Below are 24,966 nucleotides of genomic sequence, written 5' to 3'. Positions count from 1 at the left end.
TAGCTCTGTCAGGTGTTTCCATGTTGATGTAATCCAGCCAAGGTCTCAAAACTGAACTGTACTGTGGTAGTGTGTGTAAATCACCCCCAGGTCATAACAGCAGTAAAAAACTCAAGGTCTTCATTTAAACCACATGGAGAGTGTGTGTTCAAGTCTCAAAATCCACTCAGCTTCTCTCCCCAACAGATATTTTTCTTCCTTAATGTCAAATTTATCCAGTGCCCAAAATTTTAGATCTGTGGGAGAATGCCGTTATTCTGTGAAATGGCTTACAAGTGGGGCACCTGGTCTGTTGTTCTTAATGTTACCCAGGTGTGTTCCCCTACCCAACTTTTTAAGGGGCTTACTGTTTTCCCCCCATAAAGCTTAGGGCATTTACACTGGACAGCATAAACTACAAAGGCACTGCGGGTAGTGAAATGCTTCAAATTGTGTATCTGTTAGTTTGGAGGGGCCTTTCAAATTCTATAATTTGAGGGGGTACTTACAGTATGGGGTGATGGCCACTAGGCATGGAAGCACCTGGCAAAACATTGACTAAACTTCTGTTGTGTTCTTTAAATTCACTTCTTATCGGAAAATTTCTGATATTCCTTGTTCTTTTAAAAGAAATCAGTGGTTTCCCTTGGCAACCTGAAATAGGTTGCATTATATGCCAATATATTTTTATGCTCCCTTGCAATTTGTTAGTAAAATGGTCAAATGTTAAAGCACAGTTGATTCGGTCTGAGGATGTTCTGTTTGTATCTACTAACAGCTCAGCCCATGGTCTTTTTTCTGCCTTTTTAAAGCCCCATGCTATTATAGGCTAGGAATCACACATTCCCTCCATGCATTTAAGGGAAAGAAGATACCTTGGGATGATACTATCACTCACAGTCACTCTCCCTCCCTGCTCTCTCTCAGACTCTGGCCCAATCAGAGCAAACAATACATGACTAGACTAACCAGTGTTCCTATAAAGCTGCATAGCCAATGGCCATACTAGCTGGGAATGATGGGGGTTGCGGTCCAACACATCTCAAGGGTGCCAGGTTCAGGAAGGCCATTCTAAAGTCTCTATGCCAAGTTGCCCAACTCCCCAATGTAATTATGAACAGGCAGCCACTAAAAAGAAAGCTTCTTCAGCAGCAACAGATTGTGTCAGTCTAGAATGAATGCTTCACTCCTGTGCCAAAACAGGGGAGTTAGAAGGCAATAAAGAAGCAGAGCTAAAGACCCCAATTGTTGGAAGACTTGGCATGAGCCACCCCCACCTTGCCCCATCACCTCTATGAAAATACACTACGACAATGGACACAGGGTAATGTAGGTCACAAGCGAACGCTTTTAATATTGACAGATCTCATACAAGACATGTGGTTTTGGTCTGACTTGTGTTCTAGTCGTACATTCTTCCAAAATGCTTCATATAAATTCCAAACGAACTACTTTCCAGAGGTGAAAAGATATAGTTATCAGCACTACTTGCTCTCTCCCTTCCAAATATTCTTTTTCCCCCACAAGAGGATCTCTTACCAGCAAGAGATGAGTAGAAGATTGAAAGTCACCAATTACTGGAAAAGTTTATTACCGGAGACATACTGTAATAATACATCTTGAAATTCAACAAGGGTGAATTTCACTAAAAAAAAAAAAAACAGGATTGTGCATGTTAAACAGTTTTCAATGCAAAAAACGAGACAGTAAAATGGAAAAAAGCCTTTTTATAAAAAGGAATTGAAATTACTCCAGAAAGCAACGGAGTTGTCTCAGCATCTTTACATCCAGGCAAATTAAGAAAGTCTTAACAAGAAAAAAATACAAGCCTTCTCTCTCTCTCTCTCTCCACACACCCCCTTTTGTATCTAAAAAGGCCAGGTCTTAAGCATTTCTATCGATCCGCACATCAATCTCTCTGCCATGGAGCTGGATCCCGTTCATCACGCAGCAAGCTCTCTCGGCAACTTCAGGGGACTCAAACCGAACCACGCCGCACCCTTTAGACTTGCCATTCTCCATTTTGATGTCTGCATACAACACATGCCCTGCAGAAGAATTCTCACTTAGCCCAAGTCCCCCATATATATGTATATACCCAGCCAACCCCCAAGATCTTCTGAGAAGGCCTTGCTGGTTGTTCTGCAGCCAGAGGAATGTTGCCAGGGAGCAGCATATAAGCGGGCCTTCTCTCTGGAATATGTGACGTCCAAGAGGAAGAAACGGTAGCTAGTTTTAAATGCCTTGCTTGTCTGCCAACAGATGAGGCAGCCTGTGTCTCAGCTGTCTGATACAGAGGGCTGAGTGAAGCTCTTATGAAAAGCCAAACCCTTTCCCATCCAGTTAAGAAATCACACAGCACCCTTGTTCCCAAGTCAAGATTTGGGTCAATCCTCAGCTGAATTACTCACCACATTCATTGAACTTGTCTTTCAGCATTTTCCATGTGAAGTCAAAAGGAAGCTGGGAAGAACAAAGAGAAGCTCACAAGGATAATTAACAACATGCCATTTTGTTGGCCACAAAGCACACCACAGGTTCCCCAGACAACCTACCAGAAGCCAGGGGCCAGCTACTTCATGGGAGAGATCCTTTCAAAATACTTTCCAAGCCAGAACTTCAACCTTCCACCTGAGGCCCACTATGCCTGTGTCACCCATTCTATGGAGGGTTGGGCCTACGAAAAATCCTGCTCTAGACCCTAGCCTACCCAGTTCTGATCCCATGGATTTTGATCTTGTGGGCATGGGGGGGAAGAGGAGGGGGGGGAAGAGGAGGGGGGGGAAGAGGAGGGGGGGGAAGAGGGGGAAGAGGAGGGGGGGGAAGAGGGGGAAGAGGAGGGGGGGGAAGAGGAGGGGGGGGAAGAGGAGGGGGAAGAGGAGGGGGGGGAAGAGGAGGGGGAAGAGGAGGGGGAAGAGGAGGGGGGGGAAGAGGAGGGAGGGGGAAGAGGAGGGGGGGGAAGAGGAGGGAGGGGGAAGAGGAGGGAGGGGGAAGAGGAGGGAGGGGGAAGAGGAGGGAGGGGGAAGAGGAGGGAGGGGGAAGAGGAGGGAGGGGGAAGAGGAGGGAGGGGGAAGAGGAGGGAGGGGGAAGAGGAGGGGGGGGAAGAGGAGGGGGGGGAAGAGGAGGGGGGGGAAGAGGAGGGGGGGGAAGAGGAGGGGGGGGAAGAGGAGGGGGGGGAAGAGGAGGGGGGGGAAGAGGAGGGGGGGGAAGAGGAGGGGGGGGAAGAGGAGGGGGGGGAAGAGGAGGGGGGGGAAGAGGAGGGGGGGGAAGAGGAGGGGGGGGAAGAGGAGGGGGGGGAAGAGGAGGGGGGGGAAGAGGAGGAGGGGGAAGAGGAGGAGGGGGAAGAGGAGGGGGGGGAAGAGGAGGGGGAAGAGGAGGGGGAAGAGGAGGGGGAAGAGGAGGGGGAAGAGGAGGGGGAAGAGGAGGGGGAAGAGGAGGGGGAAGAGGAGGGGGAAGAGGAGGGGGAAGAGGAGGGGGAAGAGGAGGGGGAAGAGGAGGGGGAAGAGGAGGGGGAAGAGGAGGGGGAAGAGGAGGGGGAAGAGGAGGGGGAAGAGGAGGGGGAAGAGGAGGGGGAAGAGGAGGGGGAGGAGGGGGGAGGAGGGGGGGAGGGAAGGATCTTTGGACCACTCGCCCAGAAACTGAGCCAGGTCCTTGCATTACCCCACAAAGTGTCCTGCCCCCAACTCACATTTCTCACGAAGATCTGGCACGCTTTCCTGGTGACCCCAGCGGCAGTGGTGGCAATGGGCCCCCTGGCTCCAAGGGGCCCGGTGAAGCTTCCGGCAGCAAAGTTCCCCCGATCCATCTCCACAGACCTCTCAAAGGAGCTCCCCATGGCCAGCTCCATCCTGTCTAGCCCTGCTCCCAAGCCCTGCCCCATCCTCTCCATGCTAGTCGCGGCCACGCCCATGCGGTCCAGCCCCATCCTCTCCATATTGGAGGTGGCCAAGCGGTCCAGCCCCACCGGCATCCTATCCATCACCGGGCCCATCCCTGCCGGGCCCAGGTGGTCCATGCCGGCACCCATGTGGTCCATCGTGCTGCCAACGCGGTCGATGGCCGAGCCCATGTGGTCGATTCCAAACCCGAGGCTGGTGCCCATCCTCTCCATCCCCGCGCCCATCCTGTCTATGCCAGAGCCCATGCAGTCAATGCTGGATGCCAGGTGGTCTACGCCAAGCGGGGCCATCCGGTCAATGCCCGAGCCCATCCTGTCCACGCCGGAGCCCATGCGGTCTAGCATCAGCCCCATCCTGTCCATCTCAGAGCCCAGCCTTTCTATTCCGTGCCCCATCCCGGAGGAGAGCCTATCGATGCCAGTGGCCATGCAGTCAAGCCCAGAGGCCATCCTGTCGATCGCAGGGATGCTGGCTCTGCTGCTGCCCCCTGGAGAGGAGAGGAGATAACAGGATGCAGCCATCAGCGCAGACCACGAAGCCCCAGCCCTGCAAGCACCCAGGGGCCAAGACACCCTCAGAACTCCTCTGCAGCTCCACTCATCTTGCTCAGATTCCCTTCCCAGGTTTGCTTCCCCATCCTAATGCACAACCCCATTCATCCACTAGGGTCCATGGGCCAATTATACCAAGTTCACTGTTTTGAGAACCTATTCTTCATGGCAGGGTGGGGGTTGAGGTTTGCGTATTCTGATGCTCCCCAACGTGGTCTGTTCGACTAAGCTAAAATGTCTGCTTCAAAGTCTTTTCCCCCAACCCTGCACAGGTTAAGTCCACAGACATTTTTTTTTAAATGTACATCCCAAAATCATGCTCAAAGCAAACCAGCTGATTTTTATTATCACTATTATTCTTTCTTTCTTTTTTAACTTTTGGAACATTCCGGCCCTTGCATTCTGCATTTTCGAAGCAACTTGAGTCTAAGTTAAGTGGCAGCACTTATACTGATCTGACAGTAAAACAGAACTCTGAGCGGAGCCCAAGAGCTTTTTCTCCCCAGATGGTCAAGTATCACCAAAAATGCAGGATGCAAGCTTGAATGCCACAGATTACTTCAAGATGTCCTCATCTTCTACCTCACCCAGTCAATTCCCCCATTTTGCAAGGCCTGGCCATAAAGCCTCTTTTTCAGCACTTTCTACTGTTAGATAATTGCCCTACCCCATCCTGGTACTCAGGTATCCTGACCTCCTCCCAATGGGCAGAAGGGGAAGGAGAGAGAAAGGGAATACAGGTGTCACAAGCAGTCCTTGTTTTGTTATCTGGAAACAGCCTGAAGAACAGACTTGGCCAAAGCGCCCCCTCCCAAACCTCTTTTTCTCATCACCTCTCCCCCTGCCCTACAATTGCCCCTCGCTCTGCTGGGATCTCAACTGGAAGCCATAATGGCTATCTTCATTTGAGACACACAGCTGTGGCTTTAAAAATTAGGGGTTGCTATAAAAGGTCTGGCCTCCTGAACACCACAACCAAAGGGCACAGTGGCAGTTGCTGCTCAGGTGAGATCCCACCCACCACCCAGGTTTGTGGAAGCGCTCCAAGCACAGCACCCACGAGAGTTGTCAAAGATGAAGGGAAGGAAGGGGGAGAGTCTGGAGCTGAACACCTAGCAAAATGCAAAGCAAAGGCAGCTTACCCATTCCCCTGTCAAGGGTATCTCCAAAACTACGAGGCATTCCCATTTCATTTCTGGGGAAGTCTCTTTCAAATCCACCTCCAATTGCCCGGTCCATTTCTGGAAGGAAGGAAGGAAGGAAGGAAGGAAGGAAGGAAGGAAGGAAGGAAGGAAATCAGCTTTAGTTCTCTGCCAGGGCAGCAAAATACACGAAGCCCAGTCAGTAAGGAGAATCTTGCTCTCCAATGTCCCTTCTATGCAGAGCACCTAAGGGCCCTGCTGGGTCAGATCAGACTAAGCTGGGCCCAGCATCATGTTTCCAACAGGGGACAGCCAGATACCCCAGATGTCCACATGCAGGGCATGGAGGCAACAGCTCTCTCCTCCTTTGTTACCTATTCTGGAACCTTTCAAATACTTTTTACTCAAAGTGCCAATGTCATTCCCCTTCCCAAGCTCTATTAAGAAGTGCCTGACTTGGGCGGGCGGGCGGGCGGGCAGGGGGTGGCGAGTCCAGGCACCAGGTCCTCACCACTCATCCTGCCGAGGTTCATCCCAGAAGGAAAACGGCCCAGGCTCTCCATGCCACTGAAGGGGCCCTCCATCCCTGAAAGGAAGAAGGTACCATGTTTCACATTTAGTTGGCGTATTTTAGGACAACAGGAAGCAGGGAAGCCTGCTGTAGGAGACAAGAACTTACCTCCCATTTTGCTCATTCCAAACCCCAGGCCTTTGATGCCCATCCCTGAAAAGGAACAGGACAGGTGTGTGAACGGGGAGTGGAAACGTAAGAAAAGCAGCCTTGCAGGATCAGACCAAAGGTCCATTTGGTGCAGCATCCCACTCCCAGCTTGATTTGGCCAGTGGGAAGCCCAGGCGCTTCCCTCCTCTGTGGCACAGCCCCCAGCCAGGGATTATGCAGAGGGACGCTGCCTCTGAACACAGGTTTTCTGTTAAGCCATAATGGCTGATGGCCATGGAGACAGACCTCTGTAAGAAGAATAGGACCAGGATCAGATGATCAGCAGAGGAAAAAAAGCACCATTTCTCTAATCACCCTCACTGCGGCATGGGTTGCCACATCATCCGAACCCAGCAAGGTGTGTGGCAGGGATGGCTTCCAAATCACCCCAAAACTCCTACAACAAGCCATGAGTTGTGGATGTTTTGGAAGCCACTCCTGCCATGCACCTCACTGGGTTCAGACAACACGGCAACCCACTCTGTGGCAATGGTAATTATGGAAATGGCAGGTGCGTGAGTGGCGCACGCACAGGGCAGGGAAAAGAAGCCATGGTGGCTTCTTTCCCCCAGTCATCCAAACCTGGCCAATATCACCCTGCTGGAAAAGGCCAAAGACCCCTCTGAGGGGTGGACTACCTGCAACCTGGGTCCTAATTCCGTGAAGTCTGGGGCCCAATTTCAAAAGCCCTCTGCCAGTAGTCAGTTCAGACCTCGGGCAAGATCGATCTGTCCCTCCCCTGGCAACCTGCTGGGCAGGGAGAGAGAAAGAAGGCAGAGAGAGGAGCAGAAAGTGGTCCTGCATATGTTTGACTCTGCCCACCCCAGGCTTTGGTACCACGCACTGCTAGCATACAGTCCCTGACAGATTACCCCTGACAAAACACGGCCCTCAAGAGAAAAAAGGTTCCCCACCCCTGGCCTCTCTCCTCCAGTATCCTGTTCTCCAGCAGTGGCCAACTTGATGTCTCTGGGGAGCCCAAAAGCTGGACATGAAGGCAAGATTCCCCCTTCCACCAAACTCCTGTTATTGCTCCCCAGAGCAGCTGGTCTTCAGAAGCAGAATCTGGAGGTGAGCATATCACCATTATGTCTAGTGCTCTGTAACAGCTTTGCCTGCCATGAAATTAGCTAGTTCCCTTTTTGAAGGGTTTCTCAGTTAGAGGGCACTGCTACATCTTGTGGATTCCCTAAGTCACCCTTCTCCAACCTGGCGCCCTCCAGATGTGTTGGACTACAACTCCCAGCAACCACAACACATCTGGAGGGCACCAGGTTGGAGAAGGCCGCCCTACATTAACTATGCATTATGTGAAATACTTCAAAAACCAGTCTCAGCACGTTGCTAGTAGGACAGCAAGAACACTGACCGTGCCAAACTGAAGAGCAAGGAATGGAGTAACTTGCAGCCCTGAGTCACGAACCAAATGGGACAAACAAGAAGCTGAAGCCCTCAAAGACTAAACACTGCATTGTATTGACGCTGGTCTATTCCATGCGCCGGCAGCTTGCAGCATCTTCACATCTACGGCCAGAACGTCTGCACACACTGACAGAATCCAGAGGATTTAATCTTTCACTTCTGATAAGAAGCTTCTAGCCGACAGAACCAGAGGCTAAAATCTAAATGTGTTGGAAGGCCCCGAGAGCAAATAAAAAGCACCCATTCAAGAAGCTGGTCGTGGTGTCCTAGAGCCAACATAAAAGCATGCCTGTATCTGCTTCCCACAAGCCGAGTCAGGCAACTGGGAGCAGGCAGCGAGAGCCCGAGGCATTTCCAACTCTTATAGGTGTTCAGAATCATGAGGAGGAGCACCTCATAAGGACATCAGAAGAGCCCTGCTGGATGAGACCCAGGGTCCACCCAGTCCAGCATTCTGTTCACACAGTGGCCAACCAGCTGCCCACGAGAGACCCACAAGCAGGACATGAGAGCAACAGCACCCTCCCGCCCATGTTCCACAGCACCTGGTGTACACAGGCAGACTGCCTCTGGTACTGGAGGCAGCACAGAGCCATGAGGACTAGTAGCCACTGACAGCCTTCACCTCCAGGAATTTGTCCAACCCCCTTTTAAAGCCTTCCAAATGGGTGGCCATCACTATGTCTTGTGGCGAGTTCCCTAATTTGACTCTGTGCTATGTGAAGAAGTCCTTCCTTTGATCTGTCCCAAATCTCCCACCAATCAGCTTCATGAGGTGACCCCGTTGGGTTCTAGTATTAAGAGAGGTGCCCACCTCAAAGCAGAGGCAGTCGCAGAAGGCATAAGATGTCAGAGCGTGACAAAACACCGGGTGGGAGGGAAAAGGAGGGAAGTAGCCACACAGCCCCTGCTCCTCAACTCACCTCCAGGACCCAGATTGCCCATGCCCAGTCCCTTGTTCAAGTGGTTCACATCGATAGGGATTCCTCCTGGCCCCAATCCCATGCCAATTCCCCCGAGTCCATCTGGAAAAGAAGGAGAAAGAACAGCTGTCAGTGTCTAGTCAACCCTTCCACAGCAGAGAGAGAATTCTAGACAATGAGCAGCTAAACCAGCCTTCCCCAACCTGGTGTAGTCCAACACCTCTGGAAGGCAACTCCCAGCATTCCAAGCTGTAAAAGACCCTTCTCTGCCTGGAACATTGGACAGCTGCTGCTCAAATTCCCCAAGGACTGTGACATGGAAGAGGGCCAATTTTCTGCCACCCCAGAAGTTACAGGAAGTAGATTTGGGCTGAACATTAGGAAAAACTCCTCGATGGGACAAGCAGTTTGACAGTGAAACCGATGACCCAGATGAGCCTTCCCCCATCTGGTGGGGGATGCTGGGAGTTGTAGTCCAACATGTCTGGAGATCACCAGGTTGGGAAAGGACTTGACAATGATGTGTTTTTTCCCAATACAATCACAAATAGTGGAAAAATATCCATGGGAAACCTTCCCTTGTCAATGACAAAAGAGTGATGTCTCGCTCCAAAAGGTGGCAGGTGTGCAAACGATTCCTCCCAAGAGCTCCCTACTCCAAGAAGCACAGCCATTTCAAGCCTGCCTATGGTGCTATGGGGATACTTACAAGGAAGCTGCTGGGGCCGCTCCGGAGGAAAGAAGTCCCCTCTCGGCAAGGCTCGCTCATCCTGAAAGATTAGATGGCACCTTCAGAACATGGCCAAAGTGTTGTGGGGGGAGGGAGGGGGAAAGAGAAGCATGCAGGCAGCAGAATCTGAATTGTGACCGTTCTTATCCTTACCATCTTCACATGCATTGGCCTGTCAAACAGCAGCTGCCCATTGAACATGGCTGGCATTCAGGGTCAAGGAGCACACACCACACGTTTTCCCAACTGAGGCCTGAAGGTACACCCCTGCAAGCATCCAACGTTTCATCTACCCTGCTCAGATCCACCATCCCTTTTTCCAGCCAAGAGCTGCCAATGCCCACAACCCGGAAGAATTTCCACACTAGGCTTTCTTGGCTTGAAAAAAAAATGTAATGACCAAAGCTGCCAATACGGGCAGCCATTTGAACAAGCAGCGGAGGATGGAGAGGAACTGGGAAGCAGGGGCCGTATGCCAGCCCTGACCCTGTATCAAGAGAGCAGTTATGGGGAAAACTGGAAGCAGCCTCCAAGGATAAGTGACTGCTTTTTTCAATTAAAAAATTATACACAAATGCTTTCTTGAAAGTGTGCTGTAGTCCAGAAGAGGACTTATCGAATGTCCCCAAATCGCCATTTTGCATCTAGGTGCAGTTGATAGACCCCAGGAGTTCTAGCAAAAAAAAAAAAAAATCCCATAAGCCTGAAGTCTGCCCTCCCCTGGGCTGAAGAACCATTCTGGAGCTCCTTGGAAGGGATCAAAATGTGAGCCACCAACTTCACTATTGCACCCACACATTGTGGCCTAGTTTGCACATAATGTTAACCCAGGGTTTATTTAACCCAGGGTTTATTTAACCCAGGGTTTGTTGCCCTACCCAGATTGAGAAAACAAACCAGTGTGTTCAATCCCAGGGTTGTTTCCTCCTCCTTCACCCCTTCCCTCCCTGTACCCCAAATGCCTTTGTGGTGCTGTAGTACTGGCATGTAGAGCAGCTGGGTTTTTCTTTTCTTTTTTACTACTCTTGCCCGCTGCCTCTGTAGCCGGGCGAAACAACCCATGGCTCTGGGTGCACATGTAACACCCACCAAAGTTTTAAACAACTCCAAATTCACAACCCAGCAACAAACCATGGGTTCTCTTTCTGACTTGTTCGTGGTTAACAAACCATGATTTGTCAGTGTGGGTGGATTCGCACATCACACTAACCTAGAATTCAATAATCCAAATCCAGTCCTGGCTATTATTTCCAGGGCACCCCTGGAGAAAGGATACAGATGGCCTGAACAGCTTCGACGGCCTGCTCAAACGTCACGGTGCCAATCCCCCGGCTTTTGCCGTCTTTGTCTTCTAGGATGTCTACGCGGACCACGACGCCGGCCATGCTGAACACCTCCTTCAGCTTCTTCCAGCCAACTTTGTAATCCAGCTGAAGGAACATGTGGCATGAGAAGCGGCAGGAGTGAAAGCGTGGTGGGGCAACATTCAGGACAGGAACAGGGGATGAAGGGCTAAGGCATGAGGCTGGGAGTTCAAGTGGAAAAATACCACTTGCATAGTTAGCATGGGAAGGTGGTGCTGAGTCATGTAGGATGTAGTGACTGGATACCTGGCTAGAGGTAGTGATTGAATTAGTACTAGAGGATGGTAGCTGATTAACTTACCACGTACGAGTCACAATGCAGGGCCCTTGTGTCTGGAAAACTTCCTCTGAACCAAGTTTGTAGCCCCTTGAACTAGCACTGCACCAAATACTGACCAAAGCTTAAGTCACGTGCCTTGTTTACTTGTTTGCATAAATGCCAAAGTCACCTATTGTTCTAGGTCCAGTCCCGAGGGGCCGCATTGGCAACTCTTGACTGCACCACACCTTGGTGTTCTGGTAATAAACATCGGCTCAAACAAAAAGTCGGTGTCTGTTCTCTGGCCGAGCCCGGCAGAAGGGTAAAATTCTACAACAGAGTATTACAGGCTCTGAGTCTGATGAGCTGGTCTTTGGGATGTATTTGCTGTTGCTGAACCAAGCTTGCAAACGGTTCTCGCCAAAAAAACCTCACTACCATGCAGAAAAAGCTTAGCACAACAGACTGAACTGGTGCACACATGAAAACCAGGGCATGTTGAACCATCCACAAGACCTGTCGAGAGAAATGGTCATGTGGAGTTCATACTGTACTGTATTAAAACAGCCTTCCCCAGTCCAACACATCTGGAGGGCACCAGGTTGAAGAAGGAGCATCAAACTGTCTGGGTTAAACAGAATCCTGTGTCCAGTTTGTGCCTGCAAGGGCCACAGAGTCTGCTCCCTCTGGCAATTTCTCCCGAACAAACCCCTTGACTATGCTAAGACAAGCCCAAACTTGCTTTGCCCTGCATTCTATGTGGAACAGCCAACACTACCTTTGAGAGGAACTGTTCCTTCCTGCCTTTTGTTATGGTGACCTATTGTGAAAGCCTTGAACAGAAGTTCCATCTCAGCCCCTATTGTTCTACCTTTGTCCCTTCAGGCTAACTCCCAAACAAGCCTTCCTGTGAGCACACAATCTAGGCTGTTGCGGGGCTTACTAAATTCCATGAGGCACACCTTTTGCCAAGGAAACAGGGACATTTCTAAGCCAGGCAGAAATGCTCCAGATCACCAGTAAGTCAACTGGGGGATGGGGAGTTGTCAAAGGATTTAACAGTACGTGGGACAATTACCACTGGAAGTGGGTCTTATGTTTTTTCTTTCTTTTTAAAAAATACTTTTCAAGATTCAACAGCTTTTGACTTTTTCAAAATGGCAGTCACCATTGCTTTTGCCCCAGAATGCCCCAGGAATTATGCTAAGCTGGCAAGGCAAGAGAAGCACCACCACCATTCTCTGTGACAGAACTTTAAACAAAGAAAAATAAAGAAAAACTAAGGATTGCCACTACTGCCACCCTCTACCAATGCTAAGCCACTCCCAATCAAAAACAAAAGCCTTTGAATACTGTAATCCTGCCCCCATTTGCCCCTCCAAATTCCCCGTAGTAATCTACAGCTGCGAGAGCTGGACCATAAGGAAGGCTGAGCGAAGGAAGACCGATGCTTTTGAACTGTGGTGCTGCAGGAAAACTCTGAGAGTGCCTTGGACTGCAAGAAGATCAAACCAGCCCGTCCTCCAGGAAATAAAGCCAGACTGCTCACTGGAGGGAAGGATCTTAAAGGCAAAACTGAAGTACTTTGGCCACATCATGAGAAGACAGGACACCCTGGAGAAGGTGCTGGTGCCAGGGACAGTGGAAGGCCAAAGGAAGAGGGGCCGACCAAGGGCAAGGTGGATGGATGACATTCTGGAGGTGACAGACTCGACCTTGGGGGAGCTGGGGGTGGCGACGGCCGACAGGAAGCTCTGGCGTGGGCTGGTCCATGAAGTCACAAAGAGTCGGAAGCGACTGACCGAATAAACAACAACAAAACAATAAACACACCTACCTGCCTTTGCCACCTGGGCTGAGCCCTCCACTAACAAACAAAACCTTTGGCTCTTTATTTCTCTGAATGCAACATCATGACGCCCAAAGGTTGAAAGGCAGGATGCAATCTAAAATAAATGTCCCCAGCCCCCACCATGCTTAAATAAACCTCTTTCTGTTCTTACCTTTGCTGGGGGAGAATTTTTTCCCCCACAGGTGTATCTCGCCCCACACTAATGCCTTTGTCTTTTCATCCAAATTACGAAGAAAGAATATGAACACCATTTGGGAAGTCATATAATAGAGACCAGCCACTGGCACAGCCATCTGCCAGGGATACTCTGACTTGGATTCCTGCACTGAGCAGGGGGTTGGACTCGATTGCCTTGTAGGCCCCCTCCAACCCTACTATTCTAGGATTCTATGATCATCATAGCTTGGCAGCCGAGATAGGATTTCTCAACCAAAGCAACTGCTGTCCTATTGCTCTATTCTGGCCTTCCCAGCCTGGTGCCCTGGTTCCAGATGTGTTGGACTGCAACTCCCATCATTCTCAGAGAGCGCAGCCGCTCCCCAGATGTGTTGGGACTGCACATCTGGAGAGATGTCACCCAACACATCTGGAGCACACTTCTCAGGCCAAACACCTGCTGTTGCGCTCAACAACACCGACGGCAGAGGCGACCAGAGCAGAAACCAGAGGCAAGCCACCTAGAGGGCCGCTTTGGGGTAGAAAGGCAGGGTAGAAATCAAGTGAATCAATACACTTACATTGGCCACGAAGACGGTGCTGCCCAGCCTGCCTGCCTGCAGGGCATGGATGATTTCATTGTGGATGTTGGGATTGTTAAGGATGCTGGGAGGGATGTTGATCATCCCAGGGCCGCTGGAGCCAGGCCCAATCTCCATCCCACCCCCAGAGGCTGCCATGGCCTTCTGCACAGCCCTCCGGACGTGCTCTCCGTTGGGATCCTACAAGGGGAAGAAGAAGGGGTAAGCAAGTGCTCCTCCTGCAGAACAGTGAGATGCCCCTGAACAGAATTGGGCCAGGGACAGTCCTTGCACACAGCTTGGCAGCCTATCCCTGCTTGTTCAGGCACAATCTGGGGGTGCATCCCCAGTGCTCGGTCAAGCTGCTCATGAGGCTGCACAAACGGGGTCAAGCCGTGTTCGTGGCAATCCATCATCTAACAGCTTGGTGAGGTCAGGACATGTTCCTGAGCCATCCCTAAAGGCACAAAGGGTTGGCATGGGACACGCTCTTCCCCACTTCCCCTCTAGGTGCCACATTCAAGGGGAAGACAGGACTGGAGGTAGGTTTCTCAAGGCTTGGTCTACTTCATGGGAAAAGGTTGTTCAACATCATTAGCAAGAGCCTCTTCCTGTAAAGAAAATCATGATGGCTCACATGTGTGGTTCCCTAGAACAGATGACATGAAGCTAGCGGGTGGCTTTCCCCAACCTGGCGCCCTCCAGAGGTGTTGACTACAACACCCATCAACCCCAGCCAGCAGAGCTTACTGGGGTTGATGGGAGTTGCAGTCCAACACCTCCAGAGGGTACCAGGCTGGGGAAAGCTGCTCAGTAGGATGAATTCCTCTTTGACCCAAAAGGTGAGAAGTTGACTTGCAACGTGACACACATTTCTATCTCTGCTGTCTCTGACGGTCCAGAGGAAATGAAGGGGAAGTCACAGAGTAAGAACACAGAGCCCTTTCTCCCTGCCCAAGAGAGGCTACAACTGTGATGGTAAACCACAGGCTGGGGTAGAAGAGAACTTGAGCAATATACAAAAATAATTCCCTGTGTAAGAAGAACTAGATGTCAGGGGAAAGACAGTGCAGTTGAGCTGGGGTTCTAGCCCCCACTCAGCCACAATGCTCACTTTAGGCCAGTTGCCCACTCTCTACCTAGCCTACCTCACAGGGTTGTTGTGAGGATAAAGTAGAGGAAGGGGCTCACGTACACTGCCTTGGAGGGGATATATATTTTTTTAAATTCTCTAGCTTAGCTGTCTCACTGGCATGCTACTTCCCTGTGGAAAAAGAATTGCTTATGTACAGAGGAGCATTCAATCCCCCACCCTCCACTTGCCCTGAGTACAGCCCAAATGCAGGTTAACAACTCCAGTGAGAGCTAGCCCATGGCACCAATTTTTTTTTTTTTTTTTTGGGGGGGGGGAGAAAACACCTGCTTTGCTATGTCACACTGTGGATGTAAAGCAAAAGCTGGGGGGGGGGGAGAGAAGAGACATGTATGCTACATAGGAAACATCATCGTCGTCCTCCCACTTTCAGGCTTACCTCCTTCACCTTCAAGGGTCTCCCACTGAGGCTGTGTTTGTTCAGGACCTCCACAGCCTTTTTCATGCTCTCTTCCATCTTGAACTCAACTACACTACGGGCAAAACACAAGGCCAGCCAGTCACCAAGAGTTAGCCCAAAGTTAGGGACTTCTCCCCTTTCCATTTGAAACAATTCGGGATGGGGGGAGGGAAGGGGAGACGGAGCTACTTACGCGCATCCCTGTTGGTGTGGAAATTTCACGCCAGACCGAGATGAGCAGAAAATGGGGTGGGGGAAAGGGAAGAAAAAAACCACAAGTCACTAAAGAGCTTGATGCTGAATGTTCTCAAAGACAGAAATTTAAAAGGGTACTTTACCATCTGTAAGGTCAAGACTTTGCTGTTTAAAACAGCGGCACAATGGTTGTTTACCTGGATTCTGGAAGCTACTCCTACAGAGCCTGGTTGACACAGAAGTAGCAATATGCTGACCCCAACTTCTCTCAAGAGACGTCACTCTGCTAGCTCCTACTTGCCTCTACGACATCAAACCCCTTGCCACTCTTATTCCAAACCTTGGCCTTCAGGGAAAGTCCTGAAGCATTCACCCACTGAGCTGAGAAGCACTGGCGCCTACAGCAGCTATTTTGATTTTTTTACATTTAGACACAGGCTGCCATGGCGTTCTGACATTTGCACAACCTCTCGTCCACACCGAGCTTACGAAGGTCAGCGACAAGAGCCACACGAAGACATTTAAGCTAAGTTTTGGACATTAAGATACCAGTGAGAAGTACACAAGGATCCATGCTTCAGTCATATACAGCCAAACACCACAGGAGCACAGCAGGGGGCGCTGCAGGGCCTACCAAGCACCCTTTCCACCCCCCACCCCCCATCAAGCAGCTCTGGGGCAGTGCAGACTACATACACACTACGTTGCCCAAATTCGTTTGGTTCCACTCCACCATAACAGTTACATTTTGTCATGTAGTAAAAATCCACGGAAGAAATGCTCTCAAAGACTTACCCTTGACTTTCCTTCGGCGTCCATTAAGAGCTCCACGTATGTTACCTCACCAACTACAAATGAGATTCCAGACGGTACATAGACCAAGGGAGAAAGCCAAGAAAACAAGGGGGATTTAGAACAATCGTCAACAACCTTATACGGAGCCTCTGCCTTATTAGAAAGCCCAGGAACACTCCACGTTTGCTAATCCACCACAACTTGGCATTACAGGTGTGCAATATGTTTGTCAGACCAGAGTTACCAAACACTGCTGATTTTTCTCCTCCCAAGAAGCAAGCCATTCCCACCTCTCAATTTCTTCAACATTCGCTTGTTGACAGAATGTCGAAGGATGGAAAAACATGCAAGGATCTTTTTCATGCTTTCTTTAGCCAAATCAAATCAAATTTGTCAATGGCCAACACAGAGAATTGCCCTCCCAGCTAGAAATTAGGGCCTACAGCTCAGGCTCTGTGGTGAACAGTAGAAGGTTACCTAATGCAAAGCTAGAGCCAACATACTCAGTTCTTTTTTCGGCTCCCAAACCCGCCATGAACCTTTGAGGATTCCGTTTATAGAAGGTGCTCCCTGCTAATCTACTTCAAATGCTTGTATTTACTGGTTGATCTATCACAGCCTTCCCCAACCTGGTACCATCCACATGTGTTGGACTGCCATTGGCCATTCTGGCTGGGCATGATGAGCGTTGCAGACCAAGACATCTGGAGAGCACCAGCTTGGGGAAGGCTGATCTATTACATATTATTATATTTATTTATATCCCACCTTTTCCCCAATACTGGGACTCAAGGAGGCTTTACAACATTAAAAATTATACAGTTAAAAAACTTATACGTATATATCTGACTTCTCCTCTAAGGACGGATTCTCCTTTAGTACCAACAACCCTATGAGACGATGGGCTAAGATAGGAATTTGGCTGAGAGAAACCCAGGGTCAATCTCAGTTGGGTCTTCTTACTTCCCATCAAATCATCAAAGTAACACATTTTCTCTTCTTCCTGCTTCCCATTCCCATCTCCATAGAGAGTAACCTCAGCCTACACTGAAGACGAATTCAAAGCACAAAGAAGTTTTAAATAAGAAATCTGCGAGGAAATATGAGACAGCATGACTTTGTACACCAGTTGCTGGGGGACATGGGCAGGAGGGTGCTGTTGCACTCCTGCCCTGCTTGTGGGTTTCCCGTGGGCAGCTGGCTGGCCACTGTGTGAACAGAATACTGGACTAAATGGACCCTGAGTCTCATCCAGCAGGGCTCTCCTGATGCTCTTATGAGATGCAAGCAGACAGTAAGGTTGCATCTGTGTCTCATGTTGGAAGCTGACTAACTCACAATTCCTGCAGTTTGCCACAACTCCCATTCAGTTTGGGCTAAAATAAAGCTTTTTAAAAAGAAGACAGACGACTTAGTTTGCAGTAAAAAGCATGTAAGCAGTTTAAATTATTAAGAGTAAATGTCAGACCCTGAAGTCTACTGCTCTCAAATACTGTCCTAAGGGGGAGACATGAACCAGAACCACATTTGGTGAAGTAAACAAAATCCTATTTTGTTCCCACCTCCCATACAACAGACACTGTTTATATCAAGGTTGTGCAACTTGTGGGGCTCCAGAGTTTGAGCCTACAACTCCCATCATGCGTCATCACTCTTAGCTATGCTGGCAGTAGCTGATATAAGCTGCAGGCCAGAACTTCGAGGGCCACAAATTGCCCACCACTGGTTTATATGATCGTGTCAGTGTCAACGGGCCAAAGCTTTTGACAATGGCAGCCCAGCTTAAGCTGGTTCACCTGGGTCAGCCAGAGGAAGATCAAGAACACTGGTATAAAGTTTGAATAAAAAAATGGATAACGTACTGCACACCTGTAACCTTAAGTTTCACCAACAAATGATAAACTGAAATGACTTCACCAAGGGGGAGCCACCTTTTAAGCATTTCAGAGAGAGAAACACACACACCAGGTGAGAGAGCTGAACAGACCACAACACTTAAGTCTCCTAAACCATACTTACTGGTGCCAAGACACCTCTGGAGAGTTACCATTATTAAGGGCTTTCAATATCCCATGATTGTTGAGTGATGGAATAGCAGTCTGTCATCTCAATTTATCTGCTGTTCCCAAACCTGAATCCTGGACCCTGTAAGTCTTACATTCAAAACCCAGAATTCTAGCCATTTTGGGCAGCCACATTCCTAGTTCTGTGGCAACTTGCATCAAAAGTAGTTTATTTCAGATTGCTCAAGCAATCGTTTGGCAGATGGAACTGAAAAAGCAACTTTAAGGAATGCCAGTTACTCAAATCTGAGCTGTAGCCACAAATACCCAAGGACGCTCCCATCTGTACATAACACACACTACGCTCTCTGCGCAGAGAAAGAAGCGATTTCTCCCTTTTCCTCCTGGCTGCACCTGCAGGGAGGAACAGTCAAGCAGAAAAGCGAAGGAAACAAGTCTTGTGTTGGACTTTTTAGTCCACGTGAGCTGAAGAAAAAGGCCAGAAACCCCTTGGCACCAAGTTCAGTGGGGAACACGTCTATGCACAGAGACACCCCTAGTCACAAATATTTCATGCCCGGTGTCGGTCAAGAACTGTCACGTCCCAAAGCAACGTTCCTTTCATGATTTAATAATGTAATGAAACCACAGCTGGAAGGAGGGCTGGACAGTTCAGCTGTATATCCACCACCTGTTGAGGGCTGCTGAGATTTCTGGTGCTACCAACACACCCTGGTGAGTGTTAACACACTTCATGATGAATGGTCCATGCACCCCCTTAATAGGGCTGGGCATTCAGTTTATTTTCCTTAGGCTCACACGCACGTGAGCCATCATTCACCACTTTAAGCCACAGATACATGTGGGACCCTGAGCTTCAAAGCACATGAACCAAGTGTCTTTCCCAGTGTATATGTTTCAAGAGAGACCCACCAGGACAATGGAGATTTTACTTACTTCCACCAAAATATATTCGCTACAAACTACATTATTCCAGCGACGAACGGATCATAGGTTGGTTCCAATTCTGCACCAACTGCTTTGAGGAAAGAGGTGACTGTTGGGCAGTCACAGACCTGGCCAAATTCGCCTAAAGGCTCAGATCTTTGAAAGAGCAGGGTTTGGGACCAAGCCACAACTTGGTCAAAGCAAGATTAGAAGGGAGGAGCCAATATGCACCTGCTGGTAGCCCCTCTTTGCAAAATCAAAAGGGACAGGTGAGGGAGGCCATAAATCAATCCATCTTCCTTTGAAAGGTCACTCTTAAAACAGCCCTGGATATTCAACAACAAAAGCAAGATTGCATCAACCAGGAAGAAGGCTGCTTTCCACCCTCAGCGGTAATTGGACAACATGTCTAGAAAGGCTTCAAAAGGGTTTCCTTTAAAAAAAAAAAAAGAACAGCTCACACCAAAACCCTGATGATAAAAGTCCCGCCTCTTCCAAGAGACCAAAGGGCTCTTTTTACACTGAAGCTTTATTAGCCAATGCCAAACACCTGAACACAAAGGATGCGTCCCAAGAGGGCACAGCAGCAAGCATGCAACGCCAGGAGGGCCGGCCCTCGAAAAACCTTGGCAGCTCAACATTGCTACAGCTACCCAGAGTCACCTCAGACACATTCCTGTCTTCTGGACAAGGAAATCGGTCACAGGGAAGGACAACAGACAATGCTCAGGCATACACAGAGCTGTTTACCTTTCTCTTTGACTAGGTCTTTGAGGTACTGCCACTTCACATCGAAGGGGATGTTGGTAATGAAGGCTCGGTATCTTTTCGAAGGGCTGGCGTACGGCTCAGAGCGACTCCCTCCTCCTCGCTTGGCATTTTTCTCTTTCCTTTTCTCGTTCTGGTTTGGCTGGTCACCGTCACTGCAAACAGAAAAGGGAGCTTGAATCACACAGCCCAAACTCCGACAGCTTTCAGTCCCCAAAACCTGGAAGCTCAGACCTAGAAGAGAACGCCACTGAAGATATGCAGAGCGCCATTCCAGTACCATTGAATGATCACAACCAGCCATGTATACTGGGGTCAGAGCTTCAGGCCTTCCTTATGTCAGACATTAAGGAATGGAGGCTAGAGCATCCCACAACCCAGTTCTGAACCTCATTTTCTGGAAAGTCCATCTTTTCAAAGTCTTTTGTTTTACCACATCTGTTGGGAGTTCTTGCAGTTACGAATTATTTTCACCTGCCCACCCAACACACACACCAATTTCAAATACTTATATATACTGTATCACTTTTCATCTCCCACCCCACCCCTCAAACTCACCAGGCAACCACACTCTTGCTTGCATATCCTTCACCCCTAATCTGAGGGGGCGGGGCGGCTGTGTATTGATTACAAAGATCATTAGCTCTACGCTCACAACCTCCCCCACCCCCCACACTGACATCTCACTTCAGACAATAACTCACTGGGTGGCCTAAGCTAGGCCATTCCTTCAGAGCCTCAATCCCCACCTGAGATTTAGGATAATACTAACCTACCTCACAGGGGCATTGTGAAGATTACATGATAAGCATTATTTGAGTGTTCTGAGCACTGAAGGAAATGCATTATAACAGTCAAGACGGTATACACAATTCAATGTAGATTTGTCACTTACATCCCACCCTTCCTCCCAGGAGCTCAAGCAAGGAGGTATGTGTGCGTTTTCTTTCTTCTTCCACAATGACCCTGTGAGGTAGGTGGCATTAGTCACCATCTCTCAACTTATGGCCACCTAGTGAGTTCCACAGCCAGGCTAGGATTGGGATGCAGATTTATTTATTACATTTGTATCCCATCTTTTGCGCAGGGCAAAAGCTCTCTCCACCCGTTATACACTCACAACAACCCTGGGAGGTAGGTTACACAGGAAAAGATATAGTGATGGGCTGAAGGTCCCTTCCCTAGCCGAGTGGGACTTTTGAACCTGGGTCTCCACAGTCGTAGTCCAACACTCTTATCCACTACACCACACTGGCTCAAGTCTGACACAATCCCAGCCTTGATAAGTTGGACTACAACTCCCATCTTCCTCAGCCAGCAACAGTATCCTTGTGTCATTAACAAGGAAGCGAGGTCTAACTCCTCATTAACGACCTTCAGAAGCTGGTAAAGGCCTCCCTTTTTATGAAGGCATTTTATCTCCCCCCGCAATATGTCCGGCCTTTATACTATAAACATGCAGGCATGGCCTATTTTATTTTTTATCTTTGTAAACATTCCTAATGTTTTTGGCCATGTTATTACTAATGATCACTGAGTCCCAATTGTAGTTAATGCAGCCTTGTATTTCAGCACTTGCCTGAATACCACAGGCAACTAGAAACCCCATGCAGGTGAGCAAGCAGGCAATGGAGGAGGGAAGGATGAAGCACTAACTCCGTTCCTCCTCTGCACCCACCCAGCACAAAAACCAAGCAGGCGGCAAGGGAAGCCCCCTTCTCTGTGCCTACGATAGAAATGCAGTGGGCTGCTGCAGGAGAGATAGACCTCTCTGCTCCTCCTTGGCCAGCCCACAGCAAGCTAGTAAAAAAAAAAAAAAAAGGCAGGATAATAAAGAAATCTGCCCACTTCTGTGGGCTTATTTACAAGGCTGAATTTGTATTGCTAAACAGAAAGTGCCAATTTAAAGAAGCCATTGTGTTGTAGTTAAGAATGAAGACAGCGACCAGGGAGACCCAGGTTCAAATCCCTGATCAGCACATAATTTACTGGGTGGCCTATGGGCCAATCACTCACTCTCAGCCTAAGCTACCTCACATGGTTATTGTGAGACAAAAATGCGGAAGGAGCACCATGTTCATTGGGAGGAGGGATCTAAAGATAGAAATAAAACTAAGCAGAGGGGAAGGGAAAAGGAACAGAGAAAGGGGCTACACATGCCAAGTATTTTCTGTTTTAAAGAACATTAACCAGTGAATAAAATATTGGCAATTACTTGGTAAAATATAATCAAACAGGCCCATAACTAATGAATATTATCATGAATAAATGTGTGATTTGTTGCATTGACAGAATAAACCCATTAACTAGTGAATAAAATATTAGAAATAAATGATTTGTTACATTAAATAGGCCCACAACTAAGATATACAATAGCACCAATTTAGTAAAGATGTGATTCAGTACATTAATGAAATAGGCCCAGTGACTAGTTAATATTAGTGATTAATAAAGATGATTAATTCCATTAATAAAGCAGGCTTGAACTACTGAACACAACATTCTTAGGGCGCGATCCTATCGGGATATTGGCCACCTCTGAACTCAGAGGCGACCACCTATCCAATCCAGTGTGGGAGGAGCACAGAGGGGATCCTCTCTTCCACGCTCCAGCCACCCTGCATTTGCAGCTAGACAGTCAATTTTCTAGCCGCAGGACATTGAAGTGTGGGGTGGGGAGGCCAAACACATAGGAAATGTTGTACTGGACTTACAAACTCCCCACCCCAAGGAACGACCCCTTTCCCCCCGCTGCTCTTATGAGCATGGGGACAACCTATGCCACCTACAAGGAGGTGGTTCTCTGGGAACTGACCTCAGAGTCCAGGCTCACAGGTTCCTGGAAATTGACCAACCTTATGGCTGTCTAGCGGCCATCGGATTGTGCTCTTAGGGCTGGGACATGCTGGGAGTTGTAAGGCTTCTCCATGTCTAAACATGCATAGGATTGTGCCCTTAATTACTGACAGGCCCATAAATTGTGAATGAAATATAACTAAGAAATAAATCAGCAAATGAATTAATGGAACAGGGCCGTAAATCCTGGGTAACTACCATATTAATAGTAGTTAATACTTATTAAGCCAAAAATGAATTAAAGAGGCCTGTAAACCATGGATTAAATATTAGTAATTAAGGGAGCAACCCCATGGGCCCAATACAGCACCTGGTGGGCCATAGGATATTTCGGATCCCCCAATCCAAGGTTGGAGACAGTGTTCCAAGCTTGGATTTGGCAATCTGTGCTCTGCTGCCTTGCCCCTCCCTGCTGGCATGGAAAGAACTGTGGGCTGCCTCTCCAAAGTCAGGAACTTAGGCAGGGAGAGAAGGAGGCTGGAGAGGCTGAGATACAAGGCACCCCCCTCCAAAACACCCCACCTAGATGGGCAAAAACAGCCCGCCTAGCAAAAATGCAGAGTGGGAGAACACAGAGGCTTACAAGCCTCAAGGGCAGAAGTCACAGGATTGCACCCTTAAAAAAATCAGCAAATGAACTAATTAATGGAACAGGCACATAAACCGTGGAGGAAATTTTTTTGTTAATTATTAGTAAGTTAGCAAATTGACTAGTCAATGAAAAGGGCCCATAAAACATTGATAAAAATATCGGTACCTAGTCAATAATAACCCAGCAAATGAATTACTGAAAGAGGCCAGTAAACCATGGATAAAAATATTAATGAGCAAGTGAGCAATTTAATTAATGAAAAAGACTAAATTATGGATAAAAAATATTAGTAATTAACAAGTGAGCAAGTTAGGGCGCAAGCCTATCGGGATAGGCAGCCGCCTCCAAACTCGGAGGCGAACACCTATCCAATGCAGGGCAGGAGAAGCGCAGAGGGGGTCGGCCCCTCCGTGCTTCAGCCACCCTGCATTTGCGGCTAGACAGTGGAATTAATCTGTCTATCCGCAAGAAGCAGAGAGGGGGAGGGGGTGGACGCCATATAGGACACGTTGGAACAGCACTTCCACCCTCCCCAGCATGCCGCCAGAAACACTCCGTTTTGGCCGCTCCATGCTCCTCTTCTGAGCGTGGAGCCATTCTCTGCTGCCTATGAGGTCAGTTCCCAGGAATCGACCTATCCTATGGCTGTCTAGCTGCTGACTAGCCACCACAGGATTGCGCCATTAACAAGATAGGCCTGTAAGTTATGGATAAAAGCTATTAGTAATTAGCAAGTGATTAATTAAAGAGACCTGTATATTATGGATAAAATTATTAGTAATTAACAGGTGAACTAATTAAAGAGCCCTATAAATTACGGATAAAATATTAGTAATTAACACGTGATCAAATTAATCAATTAATGATTAAACAGGCCCGTAAGTTATGGATAAAAACATTAGTAATTAATAAGTAACCAAATTAATTAAACTGAAAAGGCGGGGGGGGAAGGGAAGCGTCCTCCTCCAGCCGGGTCTACTAAAAGCTTCTATTTCAGGGCGGGCCTGCAGCCAGCGAACCTCTTAGGGATTCCGTCTCCCACGACGCCGTTGCCAGCCCCGTTCGACGCCGGTACCGCCGCGACCATACCGCCACCGCCCGCCGCCATGTTAGCGATGCCGCTTTCCAAAACCGCCGCCGCCATCAGTGCTTACTCCCTCGACATACCGCGCATGCGCCCACGCTTCCCTTTTTAAAAAATCGTCTTCCCAGCCAATGCGGAGGGAGGAGTCGAGGGAGCCACGCCCACGCCGTTCTTGTTCATTCACTTCTCCCTTTCCCGACCGGGGGGAGGGGAACGGCTAAAGAAAACTCCCTGGAAAAGACCCTGATGCTGGGAAAGACTGAAGGCAAGAGGAGAAGGGGACGGCAGAGGATGAGATGGCTGGATAGCATCACCGATGCAATGAATATGAACTTGAGCACGCTCCGGGAGAGAGCGCAGGACAGGAAGGCCTGGCGTGCTGTGGTCCGTGGGGTCACGAAGAGTCAGACACGACTGAACAACAACAACAACAAAAGCGACGCGCAGTTTTAACGTCATGTCAAAAAACGGACAACGGTCGTGCCTTCTAGGCAGCGCCGCTCTAGGCCTGTTGCCTCTATGGTTAAGGCCGGCGTTATACGTTACGTTGGAAGTCAGAGCGGGGAATTATGGCACAGGAGTGCCTTTAAAGG

At 48.9% G+C, this 24,966-nt stretch overlaps 2 protein-coding genes across 2 annotated transcripts; both read right to left on the bottom strand.

Moving 5' to 3' along the window:
- Positions 1 to 1,307: 1,307 nt before the first annotated feature.
- Positions 1,308 to 15,404, bottom strand: LOC146334111 (heterogeneous nuclear ribonucleoprotein M-like). The gene is made up of 13 exons (XM_084825231.1): positions 15,326 to 15,404; positions 15,112 to 15,205; positions 13,580 to 13,780; positions 10,644 to 10,797; positions 9,521 to 9,570; positions 9,347 to 9,407; positions 8,638 to 8,739; positions 6,251 to 6,295; positions 6,083 to 6,157; positions 5,572 to 5,670; positions 3,668 to 4,365; positions 2,391 to 2,442; positions 1,308 to 2,027 (listed from the first exon to the last, which is right to left on the bottom strand). The coding sequence occupies exons 2-13, from the start codon at positions 15,187 to 15,189 to the stop codon at positions 1,864 to 1,866; spliced, it is 1,779 nt and encodes a 592-aa protein (XP_084681357.1). The 5' UTR covers positions 15,190 to 15,205; positions 15,326 to 15,404; the 3' UTR covers positions 1,308 to 1,863.
- A 695-nt stretch (positions 15,405 to 16,099) lies between these two features.
- On the bottom strand, positions 16,100 to 24,630 carry LOC146334110 (heterogeneous nuclear ribonucleoprotein M-like). The gene is made up of 3 exons (XM_084825234.1): positions 24,309 to 24,630; positions 19,824 to 19,996; positions 16,100 to 16,175 (listed from the first exon to the last, which is right to left on the bottom strand). Exons 1-3 carry the CDS (start codon positions 24,431 to 24,433, stop codon positions 16,111 to 16,113), a joined length of 363 nt encoding a protein of 120 aa, XP_084681360.1. The 5' UTR covers positions 24,434 to 24,630; the 3' UTR covers positions 16,100 to 16,110.
- Between the last annotated feature and the right edge of the window lie 336 nt (positions 24,631 to 24,966).

This window comes from Heloderma suspectum, chromosome W (genome assembly GCF_057233095.1).
Source record: "Heloderma suspectum isolate Gila_16-S chromosome W, 16-S_ref, whole genome shotgun sequence".
In the NCBI taxonomy this organism is placed as follows: Eukaryota; Metazoa; Chordata; class Lepidosauria; order Squamata; family Helodermatidae; genus Heloderma; species Heloderma suspectum.
Note: the sequence above shows the minus strand (reverse complement) of the source record. Positions and strands in the feature narration are given on the sequence as shown.

What these genes read in the sequence shown, in the direction of transcription:
- LOC146334110 (XM_084825234.1), bottom strand. Translation starts at nt 24,433, where the DNA reads ATGGCGGCGGCGGTTTTGGAAAGCGGCATCGCTAACATGGCGGCGGGC. An exon ending in GGAGACGGAATCCCTAAGAG is followed by an intron (nt 19,997 to 24,308) that starts GTTCGCTGGCTG and finishes TTCTGTTTGCAG; the next exon opens with TGACGGTGACCAGCCAAACC. An exon ending in AGACCTAGTCAAAGAGAAAG is followed by an intron (nt 16,176 to 19,823) that starts GTAAACAGCTCT and finishes TCTCATTTGTAG; the next exon opens with TTGGTGAGGTAACATACGTG.
- LOC146334111 (XM_084825231.1), bottom strand. Translation starts at nt 15,189, where the DNA reads ATGGAAGAGAGCATGAAAAAGGCTGTGGAGGTCCTGAACAAACACAGC. An exon ending in GCACCGTCTTCGTGGCCAAT is followed by an intron (nt 10,798 to 13,579) that starts GTAAGTGTATTG and finishes ATGTTCCTTCAG; the next exon opens with CTGGATTACAAAGTTGGCTG. An exon ending in TGGAATGAGCAAAATGGGAG is followed by an intron (nt 6,158 to 6,250) that starts GTAAGTTCTTGT and finishes TCTTCCTTTCAG; the next exon opens with GGATGGAGGGCCCCTTCAGT.